This window comes from Eleutherodactylus coqui, chromosome 1, assembly GCF_035609145.1.
Source record: "Eleutherodactylus coqui strain aEleCoq1 chromosome 1, aEleCoq1.hap1, whole genome shotgun sequence".
Lineage (NCBI taxonomy): Eukaryota > Metazoa > Chordata > Amphibia > Anura > Eleutherodactylidae > Eleutherodactylus > Eleutherodactylus coqui.
The window spans coordinates 392,559,503-392,576,433 of NC_089837.1; the positions used below are offsets into that span (position 1 = coordinate 392,559,503).

The window sequence follows — 16,931 nt, forward strand, 5'->3', positions numbered from 1 at the left end:
AGGAAGACCCCTTTTTAATTAATTCAAAATTCTCTAGTGGGTCATTTCAAATTTTTTGACCCCTGACTCCACCATGGTATATATTATATCATGAAAACTATTTAGTTTCTGCATGCTGAGTGTATGTCATGGTGATGATGCGGACATTGGGCTAGTCAGGGTGATTATAACAGGGGGCTGGTTGTGAATGCAGCTGCTCCAGCCGGGATCAGAACTGGATTCCATTCCAGACCCTTAACCCCTTAGATATCATGACTGCAACATCTTTGGAGCCTAACAAGGACAGAGGACTCGCAGGCTCCATTACAGATAGGTAACACCAAGGTTTGGAGATTGCTTGACACAAGCACCCTATCTTCTTCTCTACTGTAATGGCTGATCCCCTGATGACCTTCAGATTTTAGAAGGGAAATATGTTGCAATTACAAATTTACAAACGTTGGGTGTACCGGGGCCAATTAGGGTCTAGAAGACAGTGAACAGGGGCACTCTTATCAGGGCACTACCTCCGTTGTGAGCAGGAGCAGGTGAATAAGGACAAATAGAGGGTATATATGATATTGGCCATCCCCTAAACCCTCTACTCTTCAATCGCTACTACTCATTGTACTCAGACTACGATGCAATATTTGAACAAAGCCACTCAACCCTTGGGGCATGTTAATACATATGATATCCCATTTTTGTATTAAATTGCATGATGCATCATAGAGATCCTACTGATTATTGTCCCTTGTCCTTTGCCCTTTGATCCCAGAAGATAGATTTATACCTGGCTATGCAGCCCTATCTGTGGTACTATAAGGCATGGTTGTAGATGTTATTTTATATATTAATAAAGTGCAAATTTTAAAAGGCTTTTTAGTTTTTTTTTGCCATACAATCCCTTTTCATTGAATAACATGCAGGAAAACGGAAAACGTACAAGTTATAAAAAGGAGACACGCAGGTCTCTGCACAAAGCATAGTGCGTATACAGTACAATAGCAAAGAACCAAACAATAAGTAACTGTGAGAAAAGAAGTGGTCGCTCCAGATCAGGCGTACAGTGAATAAAAAAATCAAAAACAAAAGCAACAGGAGGCTACAATGACTTCTATTGGGTTATGTCTCAAATGATCGTTTATGGGAAAAAAGAGAGTTACTTGTTGGGAAACTTTTGCGTATGTGTGTATGTATGGACAGGGGTCAGAAACGCTCTTTTCTCCTTAGGGAGAGCAACTATATACTATAAACTAAGTGAGGAGACTCAAATGGCCACGCACGCTCCTCTGGGTAATATGCAAATAAGGGAGATGGAATAAATCCTCCACAGTGCCACCTATTGAAAGGCAGCATTCCTTCGAGTCAAAGTGGGACTTTTTATACAAGTCTTCTTACAATGACTGGGAATCAAAAGCAAAGCCAGACTCCATGTACATACAGCTGTTTCCGGGTTATTGCCCATCATCAGTGTACAGTAGGAGTCCGGCTTTTGCTAGTGAGAGGCCTGGGACAGGGGTCAGAAACGCTCTTTTCTCCTTAGGGAGAGCAACTATATACTATAAATTAAGTGAGGAGACTCAAATGGCCACGCACGCTCCTCTGGGTAATATGCAAATAAGGGAGATGGAATAAATCCTCCACAGTGCCACCTATTGAAAGGCAGCATTCCTTCGAGTCAAAGTGGGACTTTTTATACAAGTCTTCTTACAATGACTGGGAATCAAAAGCAAAGCAAGACTCCATGTACATACAGCTGTTTCCGGGTTATTGCCCATCATCAGTGTACAGTAGGAGTCTGGCTTTTGCTAGTGAGAGGCCTGGGACAGGGGTCAGAAACGCTCTTTTCTCCTTAGGGAGAGCAACTATATACTATAAACTAAGTGAGCAGACTCAAATGGCCACGCACGCTCCTCTGGGTAATATGCAAATAAGGGAGATGGAATAAATCCTCCACAGTGCCACCTATTGAAAGGCAGCATTCCTTCGAGTCAAAGTGGGACTTTTTATACAAGTCTTCTTACAATGACTGGGAATCAAAAGCAAAGCCAGACTCCATGTACATACAGCTGTTTCCGGGTTATTGCCCATCATCAGTGTACAGTAGGAGTCTGGCTTTTGCTAGTGAGAGGCCTGGGACAGGGGTCAGAAACGCTCTTTTCTCCTTAGGGAGAGCAACTATATACTATAAACTAAGTGAGGAGACTCAAATGGCCACGCACGCTCCTCTGGGTAATATGCAAATAAGGGAGATGGAATAAATCCTCCACAGTGCCACCTATTGAAAGGCAGCATTCCTTCGAGTCAAAGTGGGACTTTTTATACAAGTCTTCTTACAATGACTGGGAATCAAAAGCAAAGCCAGACTCCATGTACATACAGCTGTTTCCGGGTTATTGCCCATCATCAGTGTACAGTAGGAGTCTGGCTTTTGCTAGTGAGAGGCCTGGGACAGGGGTCAGAAACGCTCTTTTCTCCTTAGGGAGAGCAACTATATACTATAAACTAAGTGAGGAGACTATGTATGGACACACACACGGCATATATATTTTTATGTGAGATACTCAATTCATTACAATAGTAACCATTCTTTTATTCCATGCTGTGTTAAGTCAGTGCGGTTGATAATCCTGAGCGGAAGAATAAAATCACAGTAAGATATTAATTTGACAGTTCCATTCACAGCTTTAATTATTTTATACAGTTGTTTCTCCTTGGACAATGCATTAATGATTAGTATGAACAGAAGGCACACTAAAACGTATTGACCTCATTTGCACTTAAAAGGCTGGCAGCAAAATAAAACATTCCTGCTGTAATTTTTCAAAAGCCAGGAAAAAGTGCAGAAAACTTTGAACGTTGTCTGTGGGATTAAATATTTAGTTATGTGAAAGGTCTTGTGAAAAACAGTCTGGCTGACCTCATCTTGCTAAAATTTTCAAATCATGAGTCCGGTCATATGCTTATGGCATAATAAACTACTGTGATATTGGTATTTTCCTGTGCAAAACAGTCTACCAATCCCCTTTCTGATTGGGTACCATGTGGTATATACACATATTTAAAAAACTTAAATGATATTACAAAGATGCTAAATTCGGAATGTATTATTTCACCTTTATATTAGGAATTGCAAGTAAAGCAGATTAACGTAAAGCTGTTATTTAGTTGGCCTTTCGTAGCATGCTTACTGAATGAGTAACACTTGGACAGATGATGTGTAGAGAAAAAAATTTGCCTAAAGTAATAATTGAATGGAAAAAATCTGTGTCTATTAGGTGTGAAGACAACATCATTTGGACAGGGGATAATCACTTGCTGGGTTCTGTTTTTGATGGGTTGATCTGGGGTCTACAGAATAATTTCCTCTGGGGATCCAAGGAACTGCCGTCCAAAAATAAAGAGGTATGCGAAGGGGCATATTTATATATCAATACACAAGTACGGAGAAGCCAGTGGACATACATACACATGGATAATTAGAGGCATAATGTGCTTTTAGTGCAAAATCTTGCCCAGCCCCTCCCAACCCCATTGTTAGGATATGCCACCAATGTCTAATTGGCCATATTGACATGACATGAAGTTGCAGTAATGCTTTCCAAATGGGTTTGTTGGGGAAAAAAACACCTAAAGCAATGAACCACACCTCCTTACTAAGTACAGTATATACCTGAACTGGTGAATAATGTTGTGTCGTGTTATACACTGTTTGCCATTGTGTGCTGTAATGACTTTTATTTGCAAGTGCTGTGCTTGTTTAACAGTTCACTTCTGTTTATAAGTGGGTACTGGAGTCACAGCGTTTTGTGGTCACGAGTGTGGTTGTGGGAGCGTGGCGCTGCATGGGTTACACTTAGGACAGAGTTAGAGACCATATATGTGTGATTGGTGCGTCTTGTGCGAGTTCTGACATAGTTAGTAGTGTAATGTACAGCAAGTGTGGTTATTTCAGCTACATGAAACTGATTGGGAAAGGCAACAATTAGTTAGATGTTAATCCTGTTGGATGGTGGGCTTGATCTATGTCAGCTAAGGCCTTACTGGGAACTGACAGGCTTAAGAACAACTCTGTGCCAAAGTCTCCCTGGAGTATTGGAGGAGTTCTGGATTGCTACCTAGAGAGAGTAACTGTACTCTGGGATTAGCAAATCCCTGGGAAATACTGCAGTTTTCACTAGAGACTGTGAGAGTGCCAAACCAAGGTTGTTTTGTCTAGTTCACTTAAAGTGAGTTCCTCTTTGAGATTCATAGAGACTGTAACCTATACAATGACTGCCCCCAGTAGTCACTGGCAAACTTTGTGTCATAAGAAACTCTGCGACTACCAAATTTATACTTCTTGTGTCTGTAACCATTACGTGGAATCTGTCAACTACTTCGAGCCCTAAAAGCTAAGCTTATGGGCTCAAAGTATCTATGGCACTGAGTTTGGGGATGTAAGTTTAATACTTACCTTCCCCGCCGTTCCCCCAGTGTCAGCTGTCAAACCCACCACTCAAGCTTCCAGTGGACTACATAACGCACAGAATGAGAGAACTACATAGCATGGACTTATGTAGTCCACGGAATGCACTGCAGCAGCGGGTTTCATAGCTGACAGTGTTGAGGAAGGTAAGTATAAACCTTACATCTCCAGACTCAGCACATCAGCTACTTGGTGCTCATTAACTTAGTTTATAGGGCTCAAAGTGGCTTCCAGAATCTCTTTAAGCCTTGGACCGTCTGTGGAGTAAAGTTACCTCAAGTCTATTGGTGTATGCCTGTCTCTTCACTGTGTGATTCTTGACTGGGGTTCTGTTATAAAGATAAAGGGTCACATACGCAGAACTGTCCCTCTTAGGCCCCCTGTCCACGGGCGTGATTTCGCTAGCGTTAAATCGCCGGCAAATCATGCCGGCTGAAGCTTTCCATAGTGTTGCTATGGAAAGCGCCGGCCCCATGTCCAGAGAATCATTGCACATTCATATTACGCAGCGCTTCACATAATAATAATATTTATTTATATAGCGCCAACATATTCCGCAGTGCTTGCAAAACAGGGGGAAAATAAACAAAACCACAGTTACATCTAGTCTGGAGACAGTAGGGGTGAGGGTCCTGCTCCAACGAGCTTACATGCTTCAAATAATGGGGTGATACAGAAGGTAAAGGGACTGGAGATGTGTGCGTTATGGTGAGGTGGAGAGTGTAGGATGCTATACACATAGACAATAGTCAAATTGAGCCATATAGTGGCCGAATTGGTATGACTGCAGGGGGCACTTGATTGCGACTAGCAGGGATTGCAGTCAGTAGGACAGGGAGCATGTTATCAGGTGGAATAAAGAAGGGTTTGGTTTAGGTGATGTGGTATGCCTCCCTGAAGAAGTCCATTTTTAGAGCACACCTGAAGTTTTGTGGGTCAGGGATTGCCCGGATAGTTTTGGGGTAGTGCGTTCCAGGGGACAGGTGCTGCTCTGGAGAACTCTTGGAGGTAGGAATGAGAGGTTTGGGATAAAAGGGCACTAAACCCGAGCTTGTTAGCAGTGAGGAGGGTGCGGGCTTGGTGGTGGATTGAGATAAGGGAAGCAATGTAGGGCGGTGTGGTGCTGGAGAGCTTTGTGGATGAGGGTAGTGAGTTTGAATTGAATTCTATATTTGATACAGTGACTAGCACAGGGCAGAAGAGTCCGAGTAGCGGCTAGACAGGAAGATGAGCTTGGCTGCCGCATTCAAGATGGATTGGAGAGGGGAGAGTCTGGCGAGGGGGAGGCTGATCAGCAGCAAGTTGCATCACTTGATATGTTCTACCCACATTGGGACTCACAATCTATATTCACCTAGTAGTATGTTTTTCGAGTGTGGGAAGGAACCCACACAAAAACAGGGAGAACATACAAATTTCATGCAGATGTTATACTCAGTCAGATTTCGACCTGGGACCCCAGTAATGTAAGGCAAGAGTGCTAACCACCGAGCTACTATGCTTCTCAATAAATAGATGCACTATATTAATAAGGTAATTATTATAAAGAAAACCTCCACACAAGCAGAGAGAGAACATACGAACTCCATGCAAATGTTGTCCTTTGTCAGATTTGAACCTTGGACCCCAGCACTACAATATAGATTGTGAGACTCGGTTGGGTCAGAAAATGTCAAGTGATGTAAAACACTGAATAATATGCATGTGCTATTTAAATTAAGGTATTTATTATGAAACAGAGGGAGAACATACTCAATGCAGATGATGTCAGATTTGAACCTAGGACCCCAGAACTACAAGGCAACAGTGCTAATTGCTGGGCCATAGGACCACCACCACATTATTTTAGGGGTACTGGTGAAGTTCCAGTTTGGTCTGATCCAAGCTATTTCCGAAATCGGTCAAACCAGCCGAATCAAACTTTTGAAATGTTCAAATATCTCTAAACCTAATGAACACGTCTTAGATACCCTAAAGTGATCCCAGGAGAATCTAGAACTTGTTCTGCAAAAAAACAAGCCATTATCTACAATGCATCCCAAAATTGTGCCATCAAAAAACACAACTTGTCTTGCAATAAATCATTTCTCATGCAGCTATGTCAACAGAAAAGAAAGCAATGTCCTGGTTCTTAGGATGTGGTGACGCAAAGATAAAAAAAACAGAAAAACTCTTTGTCCTTGAGACCCAAAATAGCCACTTTCTTACTGGGTTACTGAAAAGAAAAATAAAAAAAACTGTAGCACAATTGGAAGGTACTGGTTTATTGATATACAATTCTAGTCAGGAAGATTATTGACTTTGTGAGAGATGTATGTTCTATCTGAATGCTGTAGGATGAATGTATCTTTGTCATTCCTGCTGGTAGTTAAACAAAAAACAGTATAGATACCGAATCCTTTTCATATAAGCTATTCATTGATACACATAGTCTATACAAGTTTCTTCACCTCTAAGATACATATAGAATCATCTAGACAATTATTTTCTGAGTGCAAAAAGCACTATTTGCTAATATAATTGACCTACCTTAACAAGAAGTCAGGGAATGAGAGGCGTATGGGGTACCCATGTCGTATTATTTTCACCATCTCCAGAACGCCAATATATTGCAGTTGAGCAGACACATAAAAAGTATCAAAAGTTTCAGCTAGCTTAGAGTTGTTAGGCTTGATACAGTGCATCAGATGTAGTGTGCTAGCTTGTATCTTTCCAATCAGCTCGGTGAGAGTTTTCTGTACAAGAGAGACAGAGAGGACTTGTTCACAGATCAGCTATTTTACAAAAAAACATCAATGCACATATGTTCTAGGCTTGTTTCCCCCTCCAATAAATAAAAGGAAACTCTGAAAAAAAGATTTCTTGACATGATTGATAGTACTGAAGCATACTAACCCTGAGTTGTATAGTCACAGTGGTTGGTCCTCCTCTTTCCAGCTTCTGGAGAAATGAATATGACCCTTTCTTTTTTATCAACTGTAAAAAAAAATAAATGATGGTAAAATACATCTCTAGAGAAAAGAAAACATCACAAATTAGTTATAATTATGGATGAAGCATTAAAATGAACTAATATTTAACCCAAATTAGTTTGTATATTAAATGAATATTTTACACTCTGAGGCCTTAGTCACACGGGCGCATCGGCACCCGTACACCGGCGCCGATGCGCCCGTCTGACTGTCAGTGAGAAGACGGACGTACCTGCAGACGGCCGTCTCTCTGCAGCGCTGGAGGAAAGAACATGTGACCGGCTCCATTGCCGGTCATGTGTTCTTTCCTCCAGCGCTTCAGAGAGACGGCCGTCTGCAGGTACGTCCGTCTTCTCACTGACAGTCAGACGGGCGCATCGGCGCCGGTGTACGGGTGCCGATGCGCCCGTGTGACTAAGGCCTGAGGCCTCATTCAGACGAGCGTGTATTTTTGCGCAAAAAAAGGGCTGATCGCATGAGTGGAAAACATGTGAACGGGCAAAGTTTGCACATGAACGTTTTCCCGTTCACTAGAGCAGCTGCTCCACGAAGGTCCCCTCATCACTGAACACTGTGACAGCGCTGTCAGTGTTCAGTGATGAGGAGACTGCAGCTGGGATGAAAGAATCCCCTGTCACAGCTGTCACAGCTGTGGCAGAGGACCTCAGTGCTATCTCAGGGTCCATTCAATGGCTGAACACTGTCTCTGATTGGTCACAGCGCTCAGCCAATCAGAGCAGCACTTTTGAAAGGCAGGGATTTTTCGCTGTAAGCAGCGGGGAATCTGTTCCATGCGCAGGAGTTTCCATTAACTCCTGCTCCAATAGGAGTCAATAGAAACTCCTGCAAAATGCGCACCTATGTCCTATCTTTTTTAGGTGTGCACTGTTTTGCGCTTCAAATTCCGCGCATATGAACGTTTCTATAGGAACCCATTGGTCACAGCTGTGGCAGAGGACCTCAGTGCTATCTCAGGGTCCATTCAATGGCTGAACACTGTCTCTGATTGGTCACAGCGCTCAGCCAATCAGAGCAGCACTTTTGAAAGGCAGGGATTTTTCGCTGTAAGCAGCGGGGAATCTGTTCCATGCGCAGGAGTTTCCATTAACTCCTGCTCCCATAGGAGTCAATAGAAACTCCTGCAAAATGCGCACCTATGTCCTATCTTTTTTAGGTGTGCACTGTTTTGCGCTTCAAATTCCGCGCATATGAACGTTTCTATAGGAACCCATTGGTACTTTTAGAAACGTACATTATGCCCACGTAAAACACACACTCGACTGAATGAGGCCTAAAGTGAACCTGTCATGAAAAAATCAGTATGTAAGCTGACACCAGTCTAAAGCAGTGTAGCAACAGCAGTACGTATATGTATTAAGCTGAAGGGAGCAATTTGCAAAAACTCAAAATCTTACTTTTGTAGTACCATGCCTGTTATGCAAATTGATCACCTTGAGTCAAAGAGGCGGTGCCAGTACAGTTTGAAGTCCAGGCAGCTGAATAGCTCAACGGGTAGTGCTGGAGCACAGAAGCCCTTAGGTGAAGGTGTAGCTGGAGCACAGGAGCCCTTAGGTTCAGGTGTAGCTGGAGCACAGGAGCCCTTAGGTTCGAGCCCTGAAACCCCCACAACCACAGATATCGGCACCAAATTGTTTGAGGCTTCACCAATGGTTAATACAGTCAGAGTCTCTTCAGTTTCTATTCTCTATTATGGCAGGGAAAACAGATGAACCACTGACACTGACAGGGTTATGCCTGACCAGAAAAGACAACTTTCAAAGACCCTACCCTTTCTCGGACTACATAAAAGTAATAAATGGCTTGCTTTTCCGCATATGGTTCTTAAAAATTATTTATTATAAAGAAGAGGAAGATACAGTGCAGCATGCAGTGGTTACAAAACCTTATAGAAGAACTGTTCTTGATTTGGCACATGGACACATTATCAGTGGCCATCTGGGGGTCCAGAAAACTACAGAAAGGGTACTGCATTACCATGGTGTACATGGTAATGTTAAAACCTACGGTAATATGTATCCTTGGGTGTCAGATACCGGCACTTAGACCTCATTTTCATAGCCATTTTGTACCCATGCCCATTACTGAAGCACCATTTGAGCAGATAGGGATGGATGCGGTCGGCCCAGGGGTGTAATTATAGAGGATGCGGTTGCACCCGGGCCCAGCAGCCTTGAGGGGCCCATAAGGCTCAGTACTATAAATAAAGCATTATAGTTGGAGGCCTCGTTCCAGGTTTTGCATTGGGGCCCAGGAGCTTCAAGTTACGCCTCTGGGTCTGTCCATTGGTGAAGGCAATTTGTGAACATCAACACATATTGGTTATAGTGAATTATGACACACGCTACCCTGAGGTCATACCCTTGCATCTTATTGGGAATCACTGGCTAATATATATTTTATTCCCAATTTTACAGCTATAGCAGCCACCTTAACTGACCATTATAGAGGGAAAGAGTCATTTATGATAAAATTAAGAGTTGGAGAGGCCAGATTTTAAAAATGATGTCACTCAGAGATATAATGGTGCCATCACTTTGATTCAAGGTGGCCCATTTGTATAACAGGCATGCTACTACAAAAATAAGTTTTTGAGTTTTGGAAATTCACTACCTTCAACTTGATACATCTATGTAATGTTGTTGCTACGCTGCTTTACACTGTAGTGCCAGTTTACATACTAATTTTCTGAAGACAAGTGCCTTTTAATATTATTCATGAGGCCACAATTGTTACTATATTGGTACAGTTGTTTGGCAAGATTAAAGTGACCCTCTGGTCCCTTACAGACTAAGATGGACACACTTCTATTCTGGATTCCTGATACACCCTTATCAGGAAGCCAGAGACACTAAGTCTAAGACACTAAACACTGCTTTGATTGACTAATGCTGTGGATATGAGCAGTACCAGCCAATCAGTGCAGCATGTAGTGTTTTAGACTACTAATGCACTGCCAATGCTCAGTGTGCATCTGATAGTCAGAGAACTGGTGTGGCCATCTTGGACTGTCCAGGACCAGAGAGTTGTTTTAAGTTTTTCCAACATGTGGCAACAAGTACCCTTTCTTATCATACAGGTAAAGCCCTTGGCACATCACATTCAAACGCTCTGATCTACCGTACACTATTTTCCGTCAACAGCAGGATTGGTTCTCAGCATAGGGGGGATGGAAAACAAACTGTAATATTTCCCTATATTTTCCCTGTTCATTCCACTGTGATACAATCTTCCTTTTGATTAAAAAAAAAAGGCATACCGTAGAGCAGAACTCCTGAACATGATGAATATAAATCTGTATTGTATATCCAGTTTTATCATTAACTCATTAAATTTCTTCATGAGGTTCTTTGTTAGATAGCTTGCATTATCATGCTGACCATTCGAAGGATATAAATGATAATACCAAAGACAATAATAGTCATTCATCTTTGCCTATCTGTATCTTACCTTACTGAGTTCCAAGATCCTTTTGGTTTCACCATTTGAAGCAGTTGTTGTCTTTTTAAAAAGTAAGGCTGCTTTGGGACCTCTAAGTTTAAGTGGAGGATATGGTGGCACAAGGGATCCTGTTTGTGTCAGTTTAGACTGGAACATCTGGTTGATTACCACATTTTCACTTGCTGTAATAAATTGTGTGACAATCATAATATGATCAGTGTAGGACAATGTGTATGTAAATTGACATAAATTCATTGTAAAAGCATGCATTTTTGACCAAATTGTACTGTATTATGTTAAAGTAGCAAGCAAAAGCAAAAAAAACCCACGCTCATGGATTCCAAGGATTATAGTAGGACACAAAGGTCCGTATTACAAATATTTATTTCCAATGCAACGCGTTTCGGCAACACCAACCAGTCACCCTTCTGCAACCCACAGACGGCTCTCCTGTGATCCGAATCAGGAACCCAGGGTGGTTAAACAGGCAATCATGGATACTAGGAGCCGGTGGGCTCTCAGGCTAGAGAGTCCCACTGGGCACCAGGTGAGTTAACTTTATATTCACCTTTATTTGAATCATCATAAAATATGAGGCACTGATACCAATTTTCTATACTGTATTATGTTACTCTTCTATATTTTCACTGCAGTTTAAGCCCGATTTACATGCAACGCACATATATTAGCATAACACATAATAAAATAAAGCATATTGACATCATTGCTAAACCGGAGGTGGTTCCTTATTTAAATTAGACTTTACATGATATGTTCATTCAAAGAGGCTACCAAGTTTAACTGTTATCGGTCAGTAATGAACATAGAGTTCACTGCTAGCATTGAACCTTTTCTGATTAAGCAGTGACGTCACCACACTCCTATGGACTGCATGAAGCACTCCAGGAGCGATCAAATCATCATTGAAACGCACGTTGCATTCCATCCAGAACAACACATGTCACCATCCAATGACTCCTCCTTATACATAAACCCCGTTGATGACATCACAGCAACCAGCACTGGCGTTCTGAGTGGAGGAATGAACATGCTAATGAGTAAGTTTTTAACCTTTGTAAATACCATTGTATATGACACCAACTGTATGCTTTGGAAAGGCGCTAGAGATGAGCAAGCATACTCGCTAAGGACAATTACTCGAGCGAGCATTGTCCTTAGCGAGTACCTGCCCACTCGGAAGAAAAGATTCGGGTGCCGGCGGGGAGCGGCGGGGTAGAGCAGGGGGGAACGGAGGAGAGATCCCTCTCTCACCCCGCTCCCCCCTGCTCACTCCCGCAACTCACTGCTCATCCACGCCGGCACCCAAATCTTTTCTTCCGAGTGGGCAGGTACTCACTAAGGACAATGCTCACTCAAGTAATTGTCCTTAGCGAGTATGCTTGCTCATCTCTAAAAGGCACATATTGCGCTGAAATGCATTGAATATTCCATATATTTGTTATAAATAAAATATGTAATAGCTGCAATGGCCCATTTTTTTCCCTGATCCATTGAGCGCGGAGAATTTTTCCTTTTTTTCCTTTTGGATTTGTCTACACACATGCCCCTTACAGAATAGGGCACATTCTCCTGGACGTCTCTCCGAAATACCTGGATTAGGATGGGATCCAAGTGTCGCTGATTGTGTACATGGCTGATGGGGACAAGAGGTGCTAGCGGGTCATACTCTCACGAGGAACCCCGCTGGGCCCCAGGTGAGTCCCTTCTTGTATATATACACATAGATAAAATCAGATGGTACTGAAGTACAAGGTGCTGTTTACTTCTTTATTATTTGAGAATGGTGAAGTGATGCAGTGATGGTTGACCTTCTGGAAGTTTCTCCCATTTACAGAGGATCTGTGGAGCTCATCCAGAGTCACCATTGGGTAGTTGGTCACCTCTCTTACCAATCCCATTCTCCCCCAATTACTTAATTTTCTGGGTCATCCAGCAGTAGGAAGAGTCGTGGTTGGTCCATACTTCTTCAGTTTAAGAATTATGGAGGTCACGGTGCTCTTGGGCACTTGCAGTGCAGCAGAAGTTTTTTCATAGCCTTTTCCAGATCTGTGCTTACACATAACTCTGTTTCTGAGCTTTACAGGCAGTTCTTTCCTCCTCATGGCTTGGTTTTGGCTTTCATATGCATTGTGAGCTGTGAGACCTTATATAGACAGGGGTGTGTGTTTTAAAATTATGTCCAATCAATTGAATTGACTACATGTGGACTCCAACCCAGGTGTAGAAACATCTCAAAGATGATGAATAGAAATGGGAGGCCCCAGAGCTGAATTTCAAGTGTCATATCAAAGGGCCATAATACTTATGTCAATGCAAAATGATAGTTCTGAGGCAGTTGGGAAAGGCATAATACCTAGTGTGCATGTATTCTGAATGGGGAGAGGAAGTTAGCTATTACTACTTGCCTCTAGAAGTGGCTTATCTCCCTTAAGAACCCTTAAAAAGGATTGGGCACTAAAATTCAAAAAGTTTGATCCCTCTTTCACCCAACATCAATTGTTGGGGGGATAACTGGGGAGCTCTCATACACAGCAAATTGTCTGCCAGTCCTCATGAAATTGGCAGTTTTGGCTGACTTTTCTTTTTATGTCTTAGTGGGCCTAAAGACCATCAGTTGTCACCAACTATGTTGTGTCTGTAATAAAGTGCTTACTGCATAGTCAATATCTTACATGTCTCTATGCTATAAGTAAATTTCCTTCTGCTATCATGTGTTTAGCAGAAATAGCGTAAGTAAAGGGCCGAGAGACGTAAATGGACATCATTTTACCCAAGGCAAGATTTAATTTGTTGTTGTAACTACATATCTAAATACCCTCGCCAAGGCAGAGTGGTGCTCCCTGGCACTCAGTACTCCAAACAAGATTCCTGCTGCCCCCCCCCCCCCTTCCCCCAGCAACACCCCCGAGAAATCTTGCTGAGTATAAGCAAATTTTGATTTAGAATGTGAATTAAAGGGGTTATCCCAGATTGGAAATAGTGTCTTATTAACTTTTTTTTTAGTTAAAAAGACAGACTCACTGCACGGAGATATTAGATTGTCATTCGATTTTGCATGTGTGAGTTGGTAGCGAGTTGAGAGTGGAGTTGGAAGCCAGCCTGTGGAGTGGAGAGATAGAGGAAGAGGAGAGATGGTCTGCTGATCCTGCTAGAGTTTAGCCATTCCAGGAACCCTCGATATATAAGCTGCCTTTACGGGGTGTGGAATCCAGGACATGTTGGATACATGTAGGAGTGTGAACGCAAGAACTGCATGTACCTAGTCAGAGAAACTGCAAGTCAAGTGAGTGAAGTGTCTACTTAATGTTGTCTGCAAGTGTGCAAGAGATTCAGAATCCGTCCAGTTGGAAGAGTTTTGTCCAAGAGAGAGCCTACAGATAACTGAGACTGTGGAAGAGTAATACCTTGGGAGACCCCAACTGCACGACTTAAAGGGAGTTGGGTGAGAAATGTAAGCCTGCTACTAACACTGCTTCAATGCTGTACAAGTTTCTACATACAAGAATGTTCTTTTATTGATTTACAAAACGTTGAAGTAGAGGACAAGGCCGAACGTTCCCGTTTTTTTTTTTAAAAGTACTCTCTGTGTGTGGACTACTTTATTCCAGTTGGGTGATCCGCCGAAGAAGAAGGAATGTTGACATCACGGTGATAAAACAGGACTCAAGATAACCCAGGATACTAAACATGATCTCCCCCTGTTAGTAATGAGGTTGGGTTCTTAGCCACCCTTAGGGAGGAGACAGTAGAGCCCATGACAAGGTTAATTCTCTACCCCACTATCTCCTTGGCTGAGGGCCTACTCCTTGAACGCTGCACATACTGTACGCTTTCTAGGTGATAAAAGCCCAGTATCAAGAATTAGCACAATTGCTCTAAGCTTTTAGTAAATTTAAGTGGCCCTGGTGTATTTTGGTATTAAGAATCATAATAATTAGCCTTTTCATATTTTTCTATTGATACACAGCTTTTCATTGGATAAATATAATTTCTTGTATTTCATGGCTTAAATGCTTGATTCCTATGTGTGAAACATATCTCAATATCAATACTGTACAACTCCTTATTAACTCCTGGATTTACCTGATATGAAAAGAACTGACGGGGTTCCAGTTACTGGTTATTATAAGATACAATTCATTGATTGATACTTTCTGAGTTGAATGATGAATGTATAATAGCTAGAGTAAATTGGGCCTCAGCTAACCTAAGATTTTTAGTATGATCAATATAGTCTCCTAACAATGTCAAATTATAATTATACTCCTCATTCTTACCAGTATTCACTACAGGAAGGCTGAAGTTCACATCAATAAATATGTAGCCAATACTCATATACATGATATATATTTGATATTCCAACTGATTTTGCAAGTATAGTTTATATTGGACACAATATAACTAAAATCTGGTAAAACATTAAAAAGTTTTGATGTATTGATTATTATTAGAGATGAGCGAACACCAAAATGTTCGGGTGTTCGTTATTCGAAACGAACTTCCCGCGATGTTCGAGGGTTCGTTTTGAATAACGAACCCCATTGAAGTCAATGGGCGACCAGAACATTTTTGTATTTCGCCGATGCTCGCTAAGGTTTTCTTGTGTGAAAATCTGGGCAATTCAAGAAAGTGATGGGAACGACACAGCAACGGATAGGGCAGGCGAGGGGCTACATGTTGGGCTGCATCTCAAGTTCACAGGTCCCACTATTAAGGCAGAATACCGGCAAGAGTGGGCCCCCCCCCCTCCCAACAACTTTTACTTCTGAAAAGCCATCATTAGCATGGCATACCTTTGCTAAGCACCACACTACCTCCAACAAAGCACAATCACCGCCTGCATGACACTCCACTGCCACTTCTACTGGGTTACATGCTGCCCAACCGCCCCCCCTCCCCCCCACAGCGCACACCAAAGTGTCCCTGCGCAGCCTTCAGCTGCCCTCATGCCACACCACCCTCATGTCTATTTAGAAGTGCGTCTGCCATGACGAGGGACCGCAGGCACACACTGCACAGGGTTGGCACGGCTAGGCAGCGACCCTCTTTAAAAGGGGCGGGGCGATAGCCCACAATGCTGTACAGAAGCAATGAGAAATAGAATCCTGTGCCACCGCCATCAGGAGCTGCACACGTGGGCATAGCAATGGGGAACCTATGTGCCACACACTATTCATTCTGTCAAGGTGTCTGCATGCCCCAGTTAGATCGGGCTTTTTAATTCATAGACACAGGCAGGTACAACTCCCTATTGTGAAGTCCCTGTCGACCCACAGCATGGGTGGCTCCCTGGAACCCACCGGCGGTACACAAAAATATCCCATTGCATTGCCCAACACAGTTGAGGTAGTAATGTCGTGCGTAATACAGGTGGGCTTCGGCCCACACTGCATGCCCCAGTCTGACTGGGGTTCTTTAGAAGTGGACACATGTAGGTTACACTCCGTGTGCACCTACAGCATGGGTGGCTCCCTGGAACCCACCGGCGGTACACAAAAATATCCCATTGCATTGCCCAACACAGCTGAGGTAGTAATGTCGTGCTTAATGCAGGTGGGCTTCGGCCCACACTGCATGCCCCAGTCAGACTGGGGTTCTTTTCAAGTGTACAGATGTAGTAAAAACTCCGTGTGCACCTACAGCCTGGGTGGGTGCCAGGAAGCCACCGGCGGTACATAGAAATATCCCATTGCATTGCCCAACACAGCTGAGGTAGTAATGTCGTGCGTAATACAGGTGGGCTTCGGCCCACACTGCATGCCCCAGTCAGACTGGGGTTCTTTACAAGTGGACACATGTAGGTTACACTCCGTGTGCACCTACAGCATGGGTGGCTCCCTGAAACCCACCGGCGGTACACAAAAATATCCCATTGCATTGCCCAACACAGCTGAGGTAGTAATGTCGTGCGTAATACAGGTGGGCTTCGGCCCACACTGCATGCCCCAGTCTGACTGGGGTTCTTTAGAAGTGGACACATGTAGGTTACACTCCGTGTGCACCTACAGCATGGGTGGCTCCCTGGAACC

The 16,931-nt window shown here is 43.0% G+C and overlaps 1 protein-coding gene across 1 annotated transcript in view; it reads right to left on the reverse strand.

Annotated features, from left to right (window-relative positions):
* The window catches only part of MYO16 (myosin XVI), a 339,522-nt gene that overhangs the window by 59,738 nt on the left and 262,853 nt on the right, over window positions 1-16,931 (reverse strand). The window contains exons 25-27 of the mRNA XM_066579909.1: window positions 10,891-11,063; window positions 7,346-7,426; window positions 6,980-7,185 (exon numbers count right to left, since the gene is read on the reverse strand). Of these exons, the coding sequence (XP_066436006.1) occupies window positions 6,980-7,185; window positions 7,346-7,426; window positions 10,891-11,063 (460 nt within the window). The remainder of the gene's footprint in view (window positions 1-6,979; window positions 7,186-7,345; window positions 7,427-10,890; window positions 11,064-16,931) is intronic.